We start from the raw sequence: 22136 nt of genomic DNA, 5'->3' as shown, positions 1-22136 counted from the left end.
CTATGAAAAATGCAGCGTAATAATTGTTTTTCTGAAGTTAACAATGATGGGACTACCTGGACTTGAACATGAGACCTTGTCCTTGAAGTAAATTATTGCACCTACGGTCCAACCAATTGGAGGAGAATCAATAAAATCCTTTTCGGAACACCAAAACTGCGTGTTTTGGAAGAAAACATAAGTAGTGTAAATATCAAGTGCTGTTATATTATAGTTAGGATATCGTAACCATTCATTCTACATCCATCTTATACAAGGAAATAAATGTCGACAATGAGATCCTTACCACAGATATTCCAAATACAATAGAGATTCCAACAATATTTGTTAAGAGCATCCAAAGATCACTCAAAAATTACAGAGCTTACACCGACTTCTTGGTTTTTGGTGGGGGAAGATAACCGGTGTTTCGACCATTCTTCCAAGGCTTTACGATGAAGAGCGTTCATACGAATATAAGGCCTTTTTTCTCGGATTAACTTTTCAGCATTTTTCCAATCTTCTGCCAAGCCAAGAGCTACCAGCAGTGCACACATCACTGCAACACTTCTGCCATGACCTAAGAATGTTTCAAAGCAATGATTAGGAACAACTGAATTATAATGTTTTATTCCAGCAGACATGGGCAAATAGAATCAAGAAAATGTTTAATATTCAGATGCAGAGCAGTTTGTGCAAAATTATAGAGCAATTCGGTAACAGTGTACAAGTGAGAAGTACCAATTTAGTTCGTGGATGAAGCCATAGTAAGCTTTGTTTGATACGAAGATGGGGAGGAAAGAAAAGAATGGGACAGGGTTGGGGGTTCTAAATAGCAAAGCGAATGGCATCTTACTTCCTCTGAATTGTTTTGGAGGGAATAGACGGGGTAGGATGAAGTAGAAACAATATGTACCTATCCAGATTAAACCAGCCAGGTTTTAAGGTAGGCTGTATTGAGACTCCCATGGAACGGCGTGAGTGCAGGTCCACAAGCCCACTTTTCCCTTTTTTTCATAAACTAACATGCCCGCCTGGACTTGGAGTAGCAAGGCTTGGCTGTGAGGACTGGATGATACATTTGGACACCCTATTCCTAGGTCCTTTTTACCCTCAATAACATTGATTTTAGTTTGTATAAATTTTGGGCTTTAGACATTTAGCCTTTGACCACTGAACCCTTCATCCAAAGCCTCCAGAATTCGGTCAGGAAAGGATTAAGTCAACTTGTTAATTGTCTTGTGGCGGCTTCCTCTCTTCTACCTTTCCCCTCCTAAATCCTACTACTAAACCACATTAGCAAATTTAACTCTTATAACGCAAGAAGGATTGACTTGTGTAATATATCAATTCTCTTAAAACCAAAAAGCATGGAAATGCCATACCTAAGTCATAAATGTTAGAGCATTTAGAAGCAATTCAATTAAAAATTTTGAATTTCTGCAGTGAACGAAGCAAATGGCTAAGCTAAATACGTCAATCGCAACAGCTAATGGAGCAAAATGGGTAAATGCAGCTTATTATATTAAGCATCTCTTATTGTTTATTCTAATAAACTAAAAATTTTGAATTTGAAGAAATCTGTCATTGAATCAATTCATAAAGAAGTGTTAGTGTTAGTGTTAGTGTTAACCCTTGAGCATAATCAATATACACTACGGGAAACAAAGGTAAATATTTATGCCCTCTGGCAGGGTTTTTGAATGGGACACAACACAATGTATAAACCTACTTTAAACATAATAAGGATTTGAAAATATCGTATCAACACTTGGATTTTAGTTCATCCTTAATTCATTCACATGATTATAACTAAAAGCATTTAAAAATTATATTCAAGAGGAAACAAATATTATTGTCTGGGTAAGATTTTGAAGTTAGATTGAAACAGCATCCCTCCCCCGGACGAAGATGACGATGACAACAATAAACTAAGACATATTCTCAACAAGGATTCAGTGATATCATGAAAGAAGTAATTCAAAACAACCATCATTACCCCTTCACAACAGCAAAGTAACAAAGTTCAAAACAAACAAAATTCAAAAGCCCTCTGGAGTACTATAACAATTATGTTTAAGTGATTTATGGAACATGGATTCTATCATTGACTGTAAACATATGAGATCTTAACTCAACTTTCCAACACAACAGTGGAGCATAGAGAAGAGAGGAGATGAGAACAAATTGCTACCTAAGTGCATGTTCGATAAGTGATTATATAATAAGTGGGTAGTAATAGTAGGTAATGTGGAGGTAAAAATTTTGTTTGACCAGAAGCAATTAAAATATAATCACTTCCCAAATATGCATTAGGTAGACACAAATGCCATTAATGAAATGAAATTGCCGTCCCATGGATAAGAAAGAGGATAATGATATCCAACGCAGAAAAAAATTGTTGCTTCGGTCTATACTTTGGCTCAAGAGGGGGCATTTAATGTTTCACCAGGGAATGACATTTTTCTTGCAACTGCTTGCTCTAGAAGACAACTGAAGAAAATGTTGCTCCGGATGATCACACTACTGGCATATGGAAAATTATTAGAAAATTAACCCCTTGAGTGAGGAGTCCCAATTGTAGGAGAATTATATTTACAATTTCATTCCATCTTATAAAATTTACATTTTAGCAAATGTCCAAATTTCACGACCTTTTGGTAAAGAAATACACAGGATTGACGCTAGCGAATGATAGAGTATATATCATGAATTCCGTGACGTGAAATTAACCACAATACAGCTGAAACTTGCACAAACACCTCTATTATTTAAGGCTATACTATATTTGGACCATTAACTAAACAAGAACAATCATCATAAGATTATGGAGTTCACATCATACCATATGCACAGTGGACGAATACCGGGATCTTCTGAGCTCTCTTTCTACAAGCCCACTTCACGGCAGACTCAATCTCGGCCGGCCGAGGTGATCGCGTGTCCCATGTAGGAATGCACAAATAAGCATGTCCCGAAAGCTCCATTTTCCTGGGCAACTCACAAGTGCAGTCGATAATGGCAGGGTTACCAGGTGGCAATTTGTCCGGTGAATAAGGCCACCCTCCAACATATAATCCTTCAGAAATCTCACTATAAGGAGCTTCCCCACTTCTCAACCTTCTCAAAGCAGAAAATAGTCTCACAAAGTATAGATATGGACTGAACATAATCAGTGACCAAATGGGAAATCTCCCATCCGTGCCTTTCCCCAATAGTATTGGCAGATTAATGGATGGATGTGCAGCGATTGAAACCAAGAAAGACACCAAAGATGCATACAAAACTGGAATTGCTAGCAACATGAAACCAAGATTTCTAAGAAACGTAAAAACCATAAATAAAGTCGCTGCCTTTAAGCCTATAAGCACAGATAAACCCACCCCCATCTTTATTCAACAAACAAACAATATTAAAGGTCAAGATCAAGAAATTCCGCACAGTTAATCAGTCCTGTAGTTTTGGAAAGTTAGCGAAAATATAGTCAATAAGAAGAAGGGAATTTTTATATCGATAATCGCCTATGAGGATTCAGGACTGCAGATTTGGTCCGGATTTCATGAGGGAGAATAAAATTAAGGTCCTCACTACCAGTTGATTTTGGAGAATGGAAGCATAAGGTAGTTTTACTTTTCTGACGCCCAAAATAATTTAGCCCTCGTTTGGCCCGAGAAATGCTGTCCGTCATTTGGCGCCCCCCGGGCTTGGACAGGCCCTGTCCGAGTATGCTTTTCCTAAATTAGATTTTATTTTTTATTTTTAATTACACANGAATTGTTACTTAACTTTGTCAAATTCATGCAATGTAGGAAATTCTATGAAAATAGTGGAATTCAGGAGAAAAGAACCGAAAAAGGACCAAATTGGAGCAAAATGAAAATTCATGGACCAAAATGCAATTATCTGAAAGTTGACCCGATGAACACATCAAGCAATTGATCAAGCCAAGCACCAATTGGAAGTTATAAGGAAACATTGGAGCAACTAGGAACAAGAGAGGAGGTCAATGAGTGAAAGAATGAAATTTGAGGACCAAAATGACTCAAACTAGAAGTTAGCTCTGCTATGCGATCGCATAGTATAAAACCTATGCGGTCGCGAGTGAACCTCCAGGGATTAAAAACGCCATTTTTCTTATGCCTATGCGGTCGCATATGTATAATTTTTCCCCGATTTTTGCAGTTTCCTTATATGATTGCAACTTCTTTGGTAACCTAATTTGGACGGGTTTAAATAGCAACAAAACATCCAGAAGTCGCACGAACGACTTGGGAGGCAAAAACATTCATCTTGAAGTGGATTTGAAGGCAAGAACAAGAATTGATGCGAGATTTACAAGATTTCTTCAAGTTATGATAACCCGGTGATGTATTTTATTTATACTTTGTTAGATTTCGTTATTTTTATCATGATAGGCTAGATTTTTGCAACTAGGTGATCGATGAACCATGTAATTATTATTAAACTTGCTATTTCATGATTTTGAATTATTAGTTCGATGGGATATTTGAATGGATTATATTGGTTTATTTATTTCCACAATTAATGTGCACTTAATTTGTGTGAACTTGGTGGTTTAATTCTGAATTTGAGAAAATTAGATTAAACTCGACATATATAATTCATCATAGGGTCCGATAGGGGATAGAAATATACCCCTATGCCCTATGTAAATCTTTAATTGCTCACAAAAAGATTATATGCGTTCTTGTATAATTGCATCCGTCATAGAGATATAGGCTGATGATTTATGATAATAGGTTCAATACATCTCGAGAAAGAGTATTGAATAGATTTAGGAGCATTGATTTGTCAAATCCTTATTGAATTATCAAAATTGTGAAATTAGGGTTTAATTAGTAATTATTTGGGGATTCGTGATCCTAGTGCATTCGTTTTACATAGATTTTCATAAATTGACAATACATTTCATTTATTTTTCATAACATTTCGTAATTGAGTCATTCAGTAAGTGAATTTAAGTAATTAGGGTTTGATTTGAATTTAGGGTTTTTCAATTTGGAGATTTTCCCCAAATTAGGGTTTGATTTGAAATTAGGGTTTTTCAATTTGGGGATTTCCCCCAAAATTAGGGTTTTTGATTCCAAAATTCATTTTAATTCAATTAGTTTCGGTTTAAGGCTAAAATAAATAAAATTGAACTACTCTTTCTCTGTGGGACGATACTCGGACTTCTAAAAGTCCACTTTATTACTTGTCACGACCCGTACACTTGCGGTAATTTAAATCGAAAGAAATATTTCGCGAACAAATTTTTGCCACCGTTGCCGGGGAATTGAGTTTAGTTTAATTTTATTTCTTGAGGCACTAATTCGAATGTAATTTTTATTTAGCATAATTTTGTTTTTATTTTTTATTTTTATTATTCTCTATTTGTATTTTAATTAATTAAATTGTTTGAATCTAAGTGCTCGTACTAGTTTTAATTCTCAGATTTGCATGTCACGATTGCCTGGAGGAGAATTGATTCCAGCTGATCCTGAAATTGAGCGCACCTTTCACCGACGGCAAAGAAATCACCGCGAAACACAAGTACAAATGGCCAACGAATTAAACAATCTCATGATTCATGCTAACGAAGGAGAGGCAATGGACGAAGGGAATGAGATTCTGGGGGATTTCTTGACTCCTCAAGTGATTCAAAGCCAGTCCAGCATAGTGTATCCACCGTTTGGGCAACCTAATTTTCAGTTGAAGACCAATGTAATACAGCTGTTTCAAAATGGACACCAATTCTATGGCAAGGCTGAGGAGAACCCACACACACACGTATCTCGATTTCTGGATATGTGTCAACATTTCAGATACCAAGGGATTTCGGATGACGCCATTAGGTTGAGGCTTTTTCCACATACGCTACGAGACAGAGCACTTGAATGGTTGGATTCCCTCCCGGTTGCAAGTATCACTACATGGAATGAGCTGGCACACAAGTTCTGCACAAAGTTCTTCTCCCCAGCCAAGATAGCAAAGCTGAGACATGATATATTAGTATTCAATCAAGGAGAAACTGAATCATTTGATGAAGCCTGGAACAGATTTATAAACATGCTCCGGAAATGCCCTCAGCATGGGTTCGATAAAAAGACCCAGATTCGATTCTTCTACACAGGATTACTTCCATACCGTAAGAGCATGGTAGATTCAGCATCAGATGGCTCAATATCCACAAGAACAGTTGATGGGGCATTGGAATTATATGAGCGAATGGCTACCACATCAGCCATGTGGTCGTCTGAGAGGGCAACTCCAAAGAAAACTCCAGGTGTCTACGAGGTGGACGCTTATTCAGCAATCTCTGCAAAAATTGATTCTCTGTATCACAAGGTGGAGAGCATATCACAAGCACCACAAGCTAAGAAGAGCAATTGTGAGGAATGTGGAGCCGAACACAAAACATCAGATTGCCCTATACTCATGCAAGAAATTGAGCAAGCAGACTACGCACAGTGGGGACAACGCCAGCAGCATAATCAATATGGTGAGACTTTCAATCCCAGCGGGAAGAAACATCCCAACTTCTCGTGGAGCAACCAGAATTAGAATAAACCACAAGGGCAATTTTAACAACAGGAGAAGAGGCCTCAATTGGAAGATATGATAGGAAAGTTCATGGAGAAGGCTGAAGCTACACTTCAAAATCAAAATGCAGCCATCAAAAATTTGGAAACTCAGATGGGGCAGCTAGCCATCGCATTGACTGGCAGAACACCAGGTAACTTACCAAGTAATACAGAAATCAATCCTAAAGAGCAAGCAAAGGCCATTACAACTCGAAGTGGAGTTCAATTACCTGAAATCCATGTCAAGAGACCGGGAGTGATTAGAGAAACATCTTCCTCCGCTGAAGAGGAGACTGTTGTAAAGGAATCAAGTTCAAAGAAAAATTCAGAAGAATCACAAGATAAGGCCAAAGTCACAGTCAACCCCTACGAACCTCCGATTCCCTTTCCACAGCGCTTGAAGAAGCAAAAAGTGGAGCAACAATACAAAAAATTTCTAGAAATCTTCAAAAAGCTCCATATCAACATCCCGCTAGCAGATGCACTATTCCAGATGCCTAGCTACGCGAAGTTTCTGAAGGATATCATATCAAATAAACGCAAGATGGAAAATCATGAGACAGTCATGCTTACTGAGGAATGTAGTGCTAGAATTCAGAATAATCTTCCACCGAAACTAAAAGATCTAGGGAGTTTTACTGTTCCTTGCACAATCGGTGAAGTATATTTCGATAAAGCATTATGTGATCTCGGTGTAAGTATTAATTTAATGCCTTTGTCCGTTTTCAGGAAACTAGGATTGGGAGAAGCTAAAGCAACCACTGTGACACTTCAGCTGGCTAACAGGTCACTGACACATCCCAGAGGAATAATTGAAGATGTACTTATCAAGGTTGAGAAGTTCATATTTCCAGCAGACTTTTTTATCCTGGACATGGAAGAGGACAAGGACGTTCCATTGATACTTGGCAGACCATTTCTGGCAACAGGGAGAGCATTAATTGATGTTCAAAGAGGTCGGTTGATTTTATGATTGGGAGAAGAGCAGATATCATTCAATGTATTCAAGGCAATGAAGTTACCAGCAGAATCTGACAGCTGTTATCAAGTTGACATTATTGACAAGGCAGTACAAGAAACATTTTTACTACACGGTCCATCTGATGCCTATGAGGCATGTATTGCACAATCCCAATCAATCCAGTCAAAGTCTGTTGAAGTTGAAACATGTGCAAGATTTTTGGAGACCAACCCGCCATACACACGAAAGAGGCACTTCGAGGAACTGGGGACGGGAAACACAAAGCCACTACCTTCAGTTCAGCAGCCACCAGTTTTAGAACTCAAACAACTGCCGCCACATCTCAGATATGCTTATTTAGGAGAATCAGATACATTTCCAGTAATCATTTCAAACACAGTCAGTGAGATGGAGGAGAAAAAACTGCTCAGGGTACTTAGAGAGAACAAGACGGCGATTGGTTGGACAATAGCTGACATTAAAGGAATCAGTCCTTCCATGTGCATGCATAAAATTTTAATGGAGGAAAACTGCAAGCCTAGCATAGAAAGTCAGAGAAGATTGAACCCAAACATGAAGGAAGTAGTCAGGGCAGAGATACTGAAGTTATTGGATGCAGGAATTATCTACCCAATTTCAGATAGTGCGTGGATCAGCCCTGTTCAAGTGGTACCGAAAAAAGGGGGAATCACAGTGGTGAAAAATGAGAAGAATGAACTAATTCCCACCAGAACAGTTACGGGTTGGAGAGTTTGCATTGACTATCGCAAACTCAATGCAGCTACACGAAATGATATCTTCCTACTCCCATTCATTGATCAGATGTTGGAAAGGTAGGTTGGACATTCACACTACTGCTTTCTTGATGGATACTCGGGCTATAATCAGATACCTGTCGCACTAGAGGATCAGGAGAAGACCACTTTCACTTGTCCCTACAGTACTTTTGCTTATCGTAGGATGCCTTTTGTTTTTGCAACGCTCCAACCACATTTCAGAGGTACATGATGGCAATATTCTCTGACATGATTGAAAGGTTTATCGAGATTTTCATGGACTACTTCTCAGTATTTGGATCTTCATTTGATGAATGTTTAAACCACTTGAATTTGGTCTTACAGAGATGCAAGGAGACTAACCTGGTTTTAAATTGGGAAAAATGCCACTTTATGGTGCAGGAAGGCATTGTACTTGGGCATAGGATATCGACAAAAGGAATTGAGGTAGACAAGGCAAAGATTCAAGTGATTGAGAAATTACCACCGCCTACATCAGTTAAAGGAGTTCACAGTTTTTTGGGGCACGCTGGGTTCTACCGGAGGTTTATAAAAGATTTCTCGAAAATCACTAAACCTTTGTGCAATTTACTAATGAAAGATGCAACTTTTGAGTTCAATGAGGATTGTCTCACAGCCTTCAACACTTTAAACGAAAAGCTTACGACAGCACCAGTGTTTGTAGCTCCAGACTAGGAATTACCTTTTGAATTGATATGTGATGCAAGTGATCACGCTGTAGGTGCAGTATTGGGACAGCGGAGGAATAAGATTTTTCATGTGATCTACTATGCAAGCAGAACTCTAAATGATGCACAACTAAATTATGCAACCACTGAAAAGGAGCTGTTGGCTGTGGTGTTTGCATTTGACAAATTCAGGTCATACCTCGTCGGATCTAAAATCATTGTCTATACTGATCATGCCGTATTGAAGTATTTGCTCACAAAGAAGAATGCAAAGTCGAGATTAATTCGTTGGGTGCTGTTATTGCAAGAATTTGACATTGAGATACGCGACAAGAAGGGCACCGAGAACGTAGTAGCAGATCACCTATCCAGACTAGAATCTGGGGAGATGAAAGACTTAGTAGATATAAATGAGATCTTCCCGGATGAACAGATGTTGAGAGTGGATGAAGCACCTTGGTACGCAGATATTGTCAATTACTTGGCCAGTTCATTCCACCGCCTGACTGCTCCAGTCACAAAAGAAAAAAATTCTTTGCCGAGTTAAAATACTATTTCTGGGAGGATCCAATTCTATATAGACGAGGAGCTGATTAGATAGTGAGGAGGTGAGTACCTGAAGAAGAAGTACATGAGATTCTCGAGCATTGTCACTCATCCGCATATGCAGGACACTTTGGAGCTTCAAAAACAGCTGCAAAGATTCTACAATCAGGTTTCTACTGGCCTACATTGTTTAAAGACACATTTGAGTTTGTTAAGAGATGCGACAGATGTCAACGCACTGGGAATATCTCGAGGAGAAATGAAATGCCACTGAACAATATTTTGGAAGTGGAGATATTTGATGTTTGGGGAATTGACTTCATGTGACCTTTTCCCCCTTCGTTCTCAAACCATTATATCTTGGTGGCAGTGGATTACGTCTCAAAATGGGTGGAAGCAGTTGCATTGCCAACAAATGACTCAAAGATAGTAATTGGTTTCTTGAAGAAATACATTTTCACCCGATATGGTACATCGCGGGCTATAATCAGCGATGGGGGCAAGCATTTCTGTAATCGCCAGTTGGAGCAGCTACTGAATAAATATGGAGTTAAACACCGCGTTGCTACTCCATATCATCCACAAACCAGCGGGCAAGTTGAGGTATCTAATCGGCAGCTGAAGAAAATACTAGAAGTCACTGTGAATTCATCTAGAAAGGATTGGTCTAAAAAGCTGGACGATGCATTATGAGCTTACAGAACAGCATTCAAGACCCCGATCGGTATGTCTCCATACCGCCTAGTTTTTGGGAAAGCATGTCATCTGCCATTAGAAATGGAGCATCGGGCATATTGGGCTATGAAACAGTTAAATATGGACTTGAATACCGTCGGAGAAAAGCTTCTACTGCAACTGAATGAGTTGGATGAATTTAGAATTGAGGCTTATGAACATGCAAAACTTTACAAGGAGCGAATCAAGAAGTGGCATGATATGCACATTCAGAGGCGAGTATTCGAAGTGGGGCACCAAGTACTACTGTATAACTCGAGACTCAAGTTATTCCCAGGAAAACTACGATCACGATGGTCGGGTCCCTACACAGTTACAAAGGTTCTACCATATGGGGCTATACAAGTGAGCAATGAGAATAAGGGTACCTTCACTGTTAATGGGCAAAGGTTGCAACACTATTGGGGCGGTGACTTCTCTAACCAAAAGTCAACCGTTCAACTCGAGACACCAGAATGAAGCAGCCGCAGAAAAGTCGAGCTATTGACTATAACTTAGCGCTGGGTGGGAGGCAACCCACAGTATCCTTTTTATTTGTTTATTTACTTTATTGTGCTTTCTGCATTAGATTAGGAAGTTTATTTTCAAATTCATTTAGTATTCTGTCATGTGGTCATCGATCGTCTAGGCATGTTAAAAGAGTCCAAGCACTGTTCACACGAGTCCTTAAGTATCACACACGAGTTCGGGTTAATTTGAGTTGTTTTGGGTAGTTGAGTGTGGAATACACGTATTTCGAGGCAAACTATGTTTTCTAAATTTCACATGTCCATATTTTAAAAGTCTTTGAAAAATTGGGGGCGTTGAGAGCTGGGTCCTTTAAAAAAAAATTTGGACAAAAATGATATTTTATTTATTTATTTTATTTTACTTAACAAAAAAAAAATTTTTTTTTTTTGCCTATGCAATCGCATAGACATGGTGTCTATGCGACCGCATAGGCACCTACCGAAAGTTAAAATCACCAAACCAATATATCTATGCGACCGCATAGATTATAACTATGTGGCCGCATAGAACAATAAAGGCGTGGGTTTTTAACCCACGCCCGGATCACTTCTTTTCTTTTCAAATCGATTTCTTCCCAAAAACCCACGCCCGGATCACTTCTTTTCTTTTCAAATCGATTTCTTCCCACATCTTCTCTCGCCCAAATTCTTCTTAGTCAATTTCTACACTTGATTACATCTCATTCACCTACACTACACAAGGATCTCGAGTTTAGAGTTACACATCATCTTGAAGGTATTACTTTTAACTATCTCCTCCATTGTGCTCGTTTGTTTAAGTTATTTCGAATTGATTTTCTTCATTTTGGGGTGATTGGGGTGTTGATGATGGATGGAATGTAGTATTTGCACTTCAATTGTGTCATGGGGTAATTTGAATTTTGAGCTATTGGGTTTTATATGGATTTCTAAAGAATGCATGCTAGGTGTTTGATAAATTGCCTCATTGATAATTTTTGGGTAATTTGGTACATGTTGCATTAAACTCATTTAGCTAATGAATGTGGATGAGATTGGTGAATGATTTTTGAATGGGGAACCATGTGACATAGTACATTTTTGGCAAACATATGAAGGTTCTATAATGCCCACAACATGTTCAATGAAATGCCCATTTTGGTAATCTAATACAATTATGAACATCTAGCATGGCATATGACTATTAGATGAGTGGAATAACTCGTTGTGACGTATTACCAACCAATGTGACTTAGACAACATCAACACACACATGCACACAATATAGCTAAGTCATTGCATGCCCACAGCACCCTCCGTCCCTTATTTTACACTACTATTTGACACACCAAACGAACTCCAATTGAGCTGAAATTTGGGTATGTGCTAGACCTCATTGCATATTTCCATATGCCCAGGGGTTGCCCGGGACAATCTTGACAATTCTCGATGGTGCTCAGGGCTGAAGGTATACACTCAATCATGACTCCAACCCTTTCACTATGAGCATATTCACCCAAATTTTCTTATGCTTTCATATGGACTATACATTTTTACTACTCTAATCATCATACATTGTTCATTACACACCCTGGTAGTACACATGCTTATTGAAACAAGTTTGGGGGATTTGTGATTTACGTGCTTTTCATTTCATGCGATTTCTCGCTGTATAACAAGATGTCTAACGCTAGCTATTTTCCAACTTTGCAGGATGCCACCAAAACGAACTTCAAAAGGAAAGGAGAAGGTTGGCTCATCATCCGGCATAGCACGCACTCGAGTGCTTGAAGGAGGTATACAAAGATTCTTGACTTCCGAGGCAGCAACCCGTTATGAAAACATAGTGAGTCGATGGACAGTGACACCAGAACGGGCTGTTAAATTGGAAGACTTTCCTGGTTTCGAGTTGACTACTTTGGTGCATTACTGTGGATGGGATAAAATAGTGGAGCAGCCACATCGGAGTTATGAATTGTTGGTGGGGGAATTTTACGCCAACTTCAATACAGAAATTGACACCCCAGGGTCCGACCACCTACATCAGACTTGGGTCAGGGGAAAATGGATCACATTCTCACCCGAAGTTATTCAAGACTACTACCAGCTCACGTGGGAAAACATAACGCCTATACCAGGCGACTTCAATTGACCTGAAGTGGCGGAGATCTTATTGGGGCGACAAAATGCATGGCCACTCCCCACCATCGAGTGGCATCAGATTGAGCTGACACCATCTATAGCCATCCTGTGGCTGTGTATGTGCCACAACATTGAGCCGACCTCTCACAGGACCACATTCACAGATCCCACAGCTGGATTCCTTTATCACTTGGTGCAAGGTAATAAGGTTGATCTTGCCACTCTTTACTATGATCAGATACATCATGTGGGTACCTTGGGAGATAGACACAGCTCAATGATCTTTCCAAGCCTCATCTCTGAAATTTACATAGCTGCTGGTATAAACATTGTATCCGGAGAAGTGGCTGCCAAACCCAGCCCCACCATAAAGCGCAGTACCTTGGAGGCCCAAGACAGAGCCAGGTTAAAGCACTGTGAAAAGCAAGAAATTGAAAGGCGCAGATAGCAGGAAGAGCAAGGTCACGAGCAAGCAGAGCAAGAGATGCCTCAAGCTCCTCCATCACAGGTTGAGTTAAATGCACAGCTGTGGCGCCAGATTTTCACCACCACCACGGGGACCAGTCGAGACGTACAGAGTCTCCAGCAGGCTATGGGGACTTTGACGACTGAGATGCATACAGCCCACCGTAACATCCGCATTTCCACTGATATGTCACGTGCTGCTCACCAGGATGCCCAGGCAGCTAGGAGGGAGATGGACACTATGAACGGTCGACTCAGTGTGTATGTGGGCAAGGTGGATGGCATCCAGATGAGGGTAAATGAAACTTGGGAGCGTTTGGGCCGTTTGGAGACACGTGTTGAGGGAATCCATGATGAAATGACACAGCAGTCAGCACTGATGAGAGAGATCTTGGCGCGCCTACCTTCACCTCCAGCTGATGATACTGCAGGATCTGGGTTCCCATCGTAGCCCCCGTATTGATCAGGGGAGTATCGTTTGCCTCATTTGTATTCATTTTCCTTAAATTCTGCCTTCTAAACTTAATTTTCGCATTGTGGACAATGTCTTGTATAAGTTTAGGGGATGGTGGCATAATTTGATAAAGACATTCGGCGTGTAACTAATTGCATTTCCACAATCCAGATTTATTTCGACTAATTGTTGCATGAGACATGCTTGTGAGTGAATATTGATTATGCTTATGTATGTTTGTGTGAGCTTAATCGCCTTGTCGGCTATGATGTTACTATTAGATTGGTACATTTCAAAACTTTTGAGTCGGTGTTAATTAGGCTAACTAATACTTGTTGATGCAATACTTGACATTTTTTATGCACGTCATTCATGCTTTACATGTTAGGTAAGTGATTGGGGTTTTGAGCATAAAGCAGAGAGATAATTATAACCCTTTATTGAATTAACCCGTAAACTACCTTAAGACAGTTTGGTGATAGTTGAGCTATTATAGGAGAACATTGAAATGAGTAAGGCTCCGTGCATGAATTATTGTGTGGATTGCCTAGACCAGTGGGATGAAGAGTAGGTGAAAATCTTAAATCGAGGGTTGGTTTTGGATACCAGATGTCTAGAAAAATAAGGGCATAAACTTAATTTGTGAGAATAAGACACTTCTTTTTCAGCCTTTATGACTCGAGCAAGTAAGCCTGTAAGGATATTTCAAAATCTGGTGCCCTAAGGTCAACTGATCTTGGAGTCACCGGCCTAAAGCTCGACACATGGGTCATATAGAAAGCAAGAAGTAAAGAAGTTAATAAAAAGTCATCTGATCGAGCCTTTATAATTCGGGTGAATAAGCCTGCAAGGGTTTAAAATCTGGTGCCCTAAAACTAACTGGTTTGGGAGTCACCGACCTAAAGCTCGTTACATGGGTTATATAGAAAGCAAATGAGAAGATGATAAAAAAAAAAGAGAAAAGTGAGAAAAACAAAAAGAGACAATAACAAGAAGAAAAGCCCTTGGACAATTGGTGGAAGAAACTATACCTTTGAGGCGAGGCAAGTAACCTAATTTAGTCTTGAGTGTCGAAGCAATCAAAACTAGGAGAGCCTTCACTTGTTGACGTGTGAACTTGTGATAGTGAAATTAATCCAAACTACGAGAGGGTGAGAACTAAAGTTAGGTAAACTCATAATTTTTAAACACAACTCCGGGATAATTGAGTGAAAAGAATAAGTTTGGGGGGTTGTGTATCTCTCGAACGAGTAAGGAGACATTTGACCACTTGGGGTTGGGACTCAAACTCATCATGAACTTGATATGTTAGCATGAATCCACACACACACACGTCAAATATGCACTTAACAGGTAAAGGTGATGTCATCTTACACTAATAAATTTTCATAAAATCAATTACTTAGTCCAATCCTGAGCCAAGACAAGGTGTTAAGTCATGTTTGTTCAGAATTATATCACTATCTTGTTTGAGGACAAACAATAGTTCAAGTTTGGGGGGTTTGATAAGTGTGTTTTTGCACACTTATTTACATCACAAACATGACTTAAATACAAGTAAAATGATTGAATTGTTACTTAACTTTGTCAAATTCATGCAATGTAGGAAATTCTATGAAAATAGTGGAATTCAGAAGAAAAGAGCCGAAAAAGGACCAAATTGGAGCAAAATGAAAATTCAGGGACCAAATTGCAATTATCTAAAAGTTGACCCGATGAACACATCAAGAAATTGATCAAGCCAAGAACCAATTGGAAGTTATAAGGGAACATTGGAGCAACTAGGAACAAGAGAGGAGGTCAATGAGTGAATGAATGAAATTTGAGGACCAAAATGACTCAAACTAGAAGTTAGCTCTGCTATGCGGTCGCATAGTATAAAACCTATGCGGTCGCGAGTGAACCTCCAGGGATTAAAAATGCCATTTTTCTTATGCCTATGCGGTCGCATAGGTATAATTTTTCTCCGATTTTTGCAGTTTCCTTATATGATTGCAACTCCTTTGGTAACCTAATTTGGACGAGTTTAAATAGCAACAAAACATCCAGAAGCCGCACGAACGACTTGGGAGGCAAAAACATTCATCTTGAAGTGGATTTGAAGGCAAGAACAAGAATTGATGCGAGATTTACAAGATTTCTTCAAGTTATGATAACCCGGTGATGTATTGTATTTATACTTTGTTAGATTTCGTTATTTTTATCATGATAGGCTAGATTTTTGCAACTAGGTGATCGATGAACCATGTAATTATTATTAAACTTGCTAGTTCATGATTTTGAATTATTAGTTCGATGGGATATTTGAATGGATTATATTGGTTTATTTATTTCCACAATTAATGTGCACTTAATTTGTGTGAATTTGGTGGTTTAATTCTGAATTTGAGAAAATTAGATTAAACTCAATATATATAATTCATCATAAGGTCCGATAGGGGATAGAAATATACCCCTATGCCCTATGTAAATATTTAATTACTCACAAAAAGATTATATGCGTTCTTGTATAATTGCATCCGTCATAGAGATATAGGCTGATGATTTATGATAATAGGTTCAATACATCTCGAGAGAGAGTATTGAATAGATTTGGGAGCATTGATTTGTCAAATCCTTATTGAATTATCAAAATTGTGAAATTATGGTTTAATTAGTAATTATTTGGGGATTCGTGATCCTAGTGCATTCGTTTTACATAGATTTTCATAAATTGACAATACATTTCATTTATTTTTCATAACATTTCGTAATTGAGTCATTCGTTAAGTGAATTTAAGTAATTAGGGTTTAATTTGAAATTAGGGTTTTTCAATTTGGGGATTTCCCCCAAATTAGGGTTTGATTTGAAATTAGGGTTTTTCAATTTGGGGGTTTCCCCCAAAATTAGGGCTTTTGATTCCAAAATTCATTTTAATTCAATTAGTTTCGGTTAAGGCTAAAATAAATAAAATTGAACTACTATTTCTCTGTGGGACGATACTCGGACTTCTAAAAGTCCACTTTATTACTTGTCACGACCCGTACACTTGCGATAATTTAAATCGAAAGAAATATTTCGCGAACAATATTATTTCATTTGGAGAGCATCTATAGATTCAAAGAGTTAAACTTTTGAAGTACTCTAACATACTTTATATATTTAACACTCATATTCCTCAAAAGTATCGATTATTTTTCTTTATCTTTTATTTTACAATTTTGATGGATTTATAGGTAGGAATTTACAAGCATTCTACAGTGCACTCACATGGGGGTCAGCCCCACGCAGGACCCCATTTAATAAAAAATGGCCATAAAAAATGGATCCCACCCCATTGTGAGGTATCTGTAAGAGGTCTGTAAATTTTTACCTTGTACACCCAGTTGGGCCTTGCCCAAAATTCGCAACTCGCTAACCAACCCAACCCAAATCGAGCCAAATAGGGTCGGGTTGGGTAGGTTTAGTTATACGTCGAATCGGTTTTTAATAATTAAAAATTATTGTAAATCGGGTCAATTTATTGGTTTACGAAAGGAAACCCTATTCTCATTTCAACTGAACTCAAGCATGAATATCGGAGAGTGAAAAACTTTCTTCTTCCACTTTTGCAAATCCCAGCCCCCCTTCTCTCCGACGAAATTGGCAGTCATCGATATGAAATATACCCCCCAAGACTTGCACCTTCCCAAGATAAACGAGACTTGCTTTTGGTGCACAAAACAAACACAATGATTTTTTCTTCTCCTAATATCTGTCTGCACCATGACAAATCCTGCTGTCAATGGTGATGGCAGTAGAATACCACTAAGATGTTCTGAAGTGTTATTTTTTTCTTTGATTTTTTTTATTCTACTTTTTTTGGTTTGGGAAAAATAGGTCTTTCCTTGGGATTCTGGTCAAGTTAGTTTTCAAATTTTTCATGTACGGATATTGGAAGAAGTGGTGGTATTTTTCATGACTGTGTTGATCTACTTCAAGGTGGGGTTGGAGAATAAAAACATAAAATGTTGGTTGCTGATGATCCTGAGCATTCGCAAGGTAATTTTTGAATCTTAGGCTGAGTTTTAAAATAATATTATGCTTTCTTGGTTTTTTGAGTTTGTAGGCAGTTGATAATTTTATTGTTGAAATTGAACAAAAAATGGAAAATAAGTGACTCGGACTGAACCGACCCGACCAGAACTGGTTCGGGTCAGTTTCAGAGAGTCTCCAAAATTGAGCGAACCGATTCGAATCGATTTTAGGCCAAAAGCACCTGACCTGACCCGACCCGTTGCCCAGCCCTACACCCAGCAAGACCATTTATTTTAATTATCTTTTCTCTATATTATTTTCCCTTATTGAAATTTTAAACACTTTGAATGCATTTCATTATGGATGATGATTGATGAGTGTAGCTGTCCAAAATTAAAATGTTAACTTAAAAAGTTTATTGAAATATAATTTTAAGGGTTGACTCTTTAAAATAAAAAGTATATCATATTTGAAAAGTTACTTAGAGATGCTCGTAGTCATAGTTTTGCCTAGAGGTGTCAACGAGTCGAGCCAAGTCGAGCGACACATGAGCCGAAACTCACGGAGCTCGAGTTTTTTCAAGGCGGGCTTTTTTTTTGCCCAAGTTGCCCAAGTTGAGCAAAAGCTCGATAAAAAAAATTAAGGTTTGACTCGTATTTTTGGCTTGGGCCTTTTTTTTCCCCCTTCCTAGTTGCCGATTTAAGACGGCTATTTAGTTGTCAACCAGGCAACAAATTGAATTTTATTTTTTTTAATTTTTTTTTGGCTATCCTTTTTTTTAAAAGGGTCGGCCCCACTCGAGCTGACTCCTCGAAATGGGGCTCAGCTCGAGCCTTGGCTCGGTGCCTCTGATCCTCGAGTTGGGCCGCCTCGAACTTTATTCAGGCTAAGTCACATGCGGTTCGAACTGACAAGCCCGGTTGTCATCCCTAGTTTTGCCTTTTATAAATGAAGTATGTTTCTTGTTTTTTTCAATTCTTCTTTATTATTTTACCAATTTTATAATATGTTATCGACACGGATGCTCTTTCTCTTTTTGGGTTTATGAATCTTTCATGACAATATTAACACAATATGTCAAAGTGTGTTTTCTTCCCTGATTAATCAAGGTTCAGTTAGTCCTTGTTAGACATAATCTTTTTGAAAATAATGAGTTTTTGAATAGTAAATTTTTAAAGAATGTGTAATTAAAATGTAGAAATAAGTTTTGGGTTTATGTGAATAATATTTTATAGTGAGGTTACATGGTTGAAAATAAATATTTAAAAAAAAAAGAGTTTTAAAGAATGATTCTCTTCTGAAAATGTGCATGGATCCTTTGCATTTTTTTAGGGGAAATGATGCAAATAGTTCCAAAGCTTTGTTCAAATCGTTTATCGGGAAAATTATAGTAGCGATCCTTAACTTTTTTATTTTTTGAAAATTTTACCCTAATCTTTATTTTGTGTCAGTAGAAGTTCCTAATCTATCATAAATATGCAATTGAGATCCATCTGAACAGAAACCGTCCAAAACACCATCAGTTGATCGAGAAAATTAAGGAATCAACATCTAATAAAACTGTCCAAAAATGCCATCCAAAAACGTATCAATATCCAATAAAATCGTCGCGATAGCAGATAGTTCAAGGAATTTTTTCGATCAACAGACAGTGTTTTAGACGATTTTTGTCCAAATGTACATCGGGTGTATATTTATGAAAGGTTAGGGGACTTCGCTGGCACAAAATGAAAGTTAGAGTAAAATTTACAAAAAAATGAAAAGGTTAGGGATCGTTGCTGCAATTTTCCCGTGTTTATTTTGGTTCAAACCTTGCAAATGTGACACAGTAGTCCTAAATCTTTAACTTCTTTTTTTTTTTTTTTTTTTTATGTAAATGGTCCTTTTGGTACCATTGGTTTTGTGCATGCAATGCAATTGCCTTTTTTTTTTTTTTTTTTTTTATAATTCAAAGGATAGTTTCGTAAAATGGCTTTTTCTACCCAAAAAATCCCAAAAAAAAAAAAAGATAAAAATATTCATCTTCTTTCCCCAACCACCCATTGTCACACCCCCGTCACCACTGGATCATCTAAAACTCTTGCCAGAAAATCATGGATGTCATTTTCTATTGAGCTTAATGTTGAATTTTGATGGCATTCACAATAGAATTAAGAATCATTTTCTATTTGATTAAATGGAGGAAAAACTATTCGTGAAGGCTTGTCAATAAATCCCTTACCCATTCCTATGTCATATTTAAGTTGAAATAAAGGATCCCCCAGGGCACATCTCCAAGTGGTAAAAGGGGAGGGTGGAGAAATCCAACTTTACTTGAGGCTGCTGCGTCAAGGGTTCGAATCCTGAAATATGGATTTGGCTCTTGGGTAAGTGCAAGTGTACAAGCAACCTTCCACCCTGTACCCTTGGAGGCATAACCTGCGATTTACCTCCCTCACGATACTTCAGGGCAGGGGTGGTGGGGGACCCTTAAGGTTAGGATTTAACCTTTTTTTTTTTAAGTTGAAATAAAGGAGAGAGGTGGTGTAGGCCATGGAGGGGAAGGACGGGGATGTGATGGAAGGCGTGGGTGCATTAATGAAAAAGATGAAGAAATATTTATTTTACGGTAATTAGCACAAAACATCCCTACCTTTCGATGTTTTTGTGGAAAACGTCCATACCTTTCATTTTTTGGTAGATTACACCCTTACCTTTACATTTTTTTGCGCAAAACGTCCTTCTGTCAACTCTCCGTTAAAATGCTCCGTTAAATCAAAAAGGTAATTAGCACAAAAGGTCCCTACCTTTCAAAGTTATTGTGCAAAACGTCCCTACCTTTTATTTTTTAGCATAATTAGCAGAAAAGGTCCCTACCTTTCAATATTATTGTGCAAAACGTCCATACCTTTCATTTTTAGCATTTTCACCCCTACCTTTCACCTTTCATTGCAAAAAAGGTCATTCTCATCCATTTTTTCAATAAAATGACGATTTTACTCTCCTATTCAAATAAAACAAAAAGAAAAGAAAAAAATAATTAATTAATTATAATCATAGTTCTAAATCTTTCAAAACATTACAGATAAATCCTAAATTCTCCACTACCGCCACTTTTACAACCCCACCAAGCCACCACCTATAGATCCATATAGCACCACTTTTCGACCACAACACATAGGACTCCACCACCACCAGCGTCGCCTCACTCTCCCCAATATCCTCCTCCATAGTATTGGTCACCAATCTGTCCGAAACAACCACATTTACGATGGTGGAGTCCGGTGGGCATGGTGGCCGAAAGGTGGAATTATGTGGATTTATAGTTGGCAGCTTGATAGGTTGTGAAAATGGTGGTGGTTGAGAATTTATGATTTTTTGTAATTTTTTTAAAAATTTAAGGATTATAGTTGCAATTGGTAATTCATCTTTTCTTTTTGTTTTATTTGAATAGGAGGGTAAAATCGTCATTTTATTGAAAAAATGGATGAGAATGACCTTTTTTGCAATGAAAGGTGAAAGGTAGGGGTGAAAATGCTAAAAATGAAAGGTAGGGACGTTTTGCAAAATAATATTGAAAGGTAGGGACCTTTTGTGCTAATTCCCTTTTTGATTTAACGGAGCATTTTGACGGAGAGTTGACAGAAGGACGTTTTGCGCAAAAAATGTAAAGGTAAGGGGGTAATCCACCAAAAATGAAAGGTAGGGACGTTTTGCAAAATAATATTGAAAGGTAGGGACCTTTTGTGCTAATTCCCTTTTTGATTTAACGGAGCATTTTAACGGAGAGTTGACAGAAGGACGTTTTGCGCAAAAAAATGTAAAGGTAAGGGTGTAATCCACCAAAAATGAAAGGTAGGGACGTTTTCCACAAAAATATCGAAAGGTAGGGATGTTTTGTGCTAATTACCCTTTATTTTATCCTTTTATTTTCTATTTTCTTTGTTTACTTTAATTGTAAATATTTTGATAAAACTAAGGCTATTGTGGTCTTCTCAATAAAAAATTGGTAGAAAATGTTAAAGTATCATTAGCATATCAAATAGATTAAATAGGTAAAATCCAATTAACAAAAGAAGAATTCCAGACTCACATGGGTGAGTAAAATAATCCAAAAAATAATTCACCCACTTTATGCTGTGTGTATTTTGTAAGGTATCTGTAAAAAAAATTGTTCTGTTCGTGTAGCAGAACTCGGAGAATTATATGAGCCTTTTCAATTTCTTGTAATAGGCCATTTAAAACTCTGTACAAATGCCAAACTTTATAAATTATGACTCTCATGTGTAATAGTGATTTTTTGAAAAATGTGTGATTAAAAAATAGGTAAAATTTTAAATTTATGTGTAAAATTATTTTGTC

General features: G+C 37.9%; 1 protein-coding gene across 1 annotated transcript; it reads right to left on the bottom strand.

The window, feature by feature from the left end:
- Positions 1-145: 145 nt before the first annotated feature.
- LOC111405375 (uncharacterized protein YnbD-like) lies at positions 146-3633 on the bottom strand. Its single transcript, XM_023034209.1, has 2 exons — positions 2825-3633; positions 146-559 (listed from the first exon to the last, which is right to left on the bottom strand). Exons 1-2 carry the CDS (start codon positions 3366-3368, stop codon positions 345-347), a joined length of 759 nt encoding a protein of 252 aa, XP_022889977.1. The 5' UTR covers positions 3369-3633; the 3' UTR covers positions 146-344.
- Between the last annotated feature and the right edge of the window lie 18503 nt (positions 3634-22136).

The sequence above is a fragment of the Olea europaea genome, chromosome 12, assembly GCF_002742605.1.
Source record: "Olea europaea var. sylvestris chromosome 12, O_europaea_v1, whole genome shotgun sequence".
In the NCBI taxonomy this organism is placed as follows: domain Eukaryota; kingdom Viridiplantae; phylum Streptophyta; class Magnoliopsida; order Lamiales; family Oleaceae; genus Olea; species Olea europaea.
This window is presented reverse-complemented; position numbering and strand designations above follow the sequence as displayed.

What these genes read in the sequence shown, in the direction of transcription:
- LOC111405375 (XM_023034209.1), bottom strand. Translation starts at nt 3,368, where the DNA reads ATGGGGGTGGGTTTATCTGTGCTTATAGGCTTAAAGGCAGCGACTTTA. An exon ending in ATTCGTCCACTGTGCATATG is followed by an intron (nt 560 to 2,824) that starts GTATGATGTGAA and finishes AAACATTCTTAG; the next exon opens with GTCATGGCAGAAGTGTTGCA.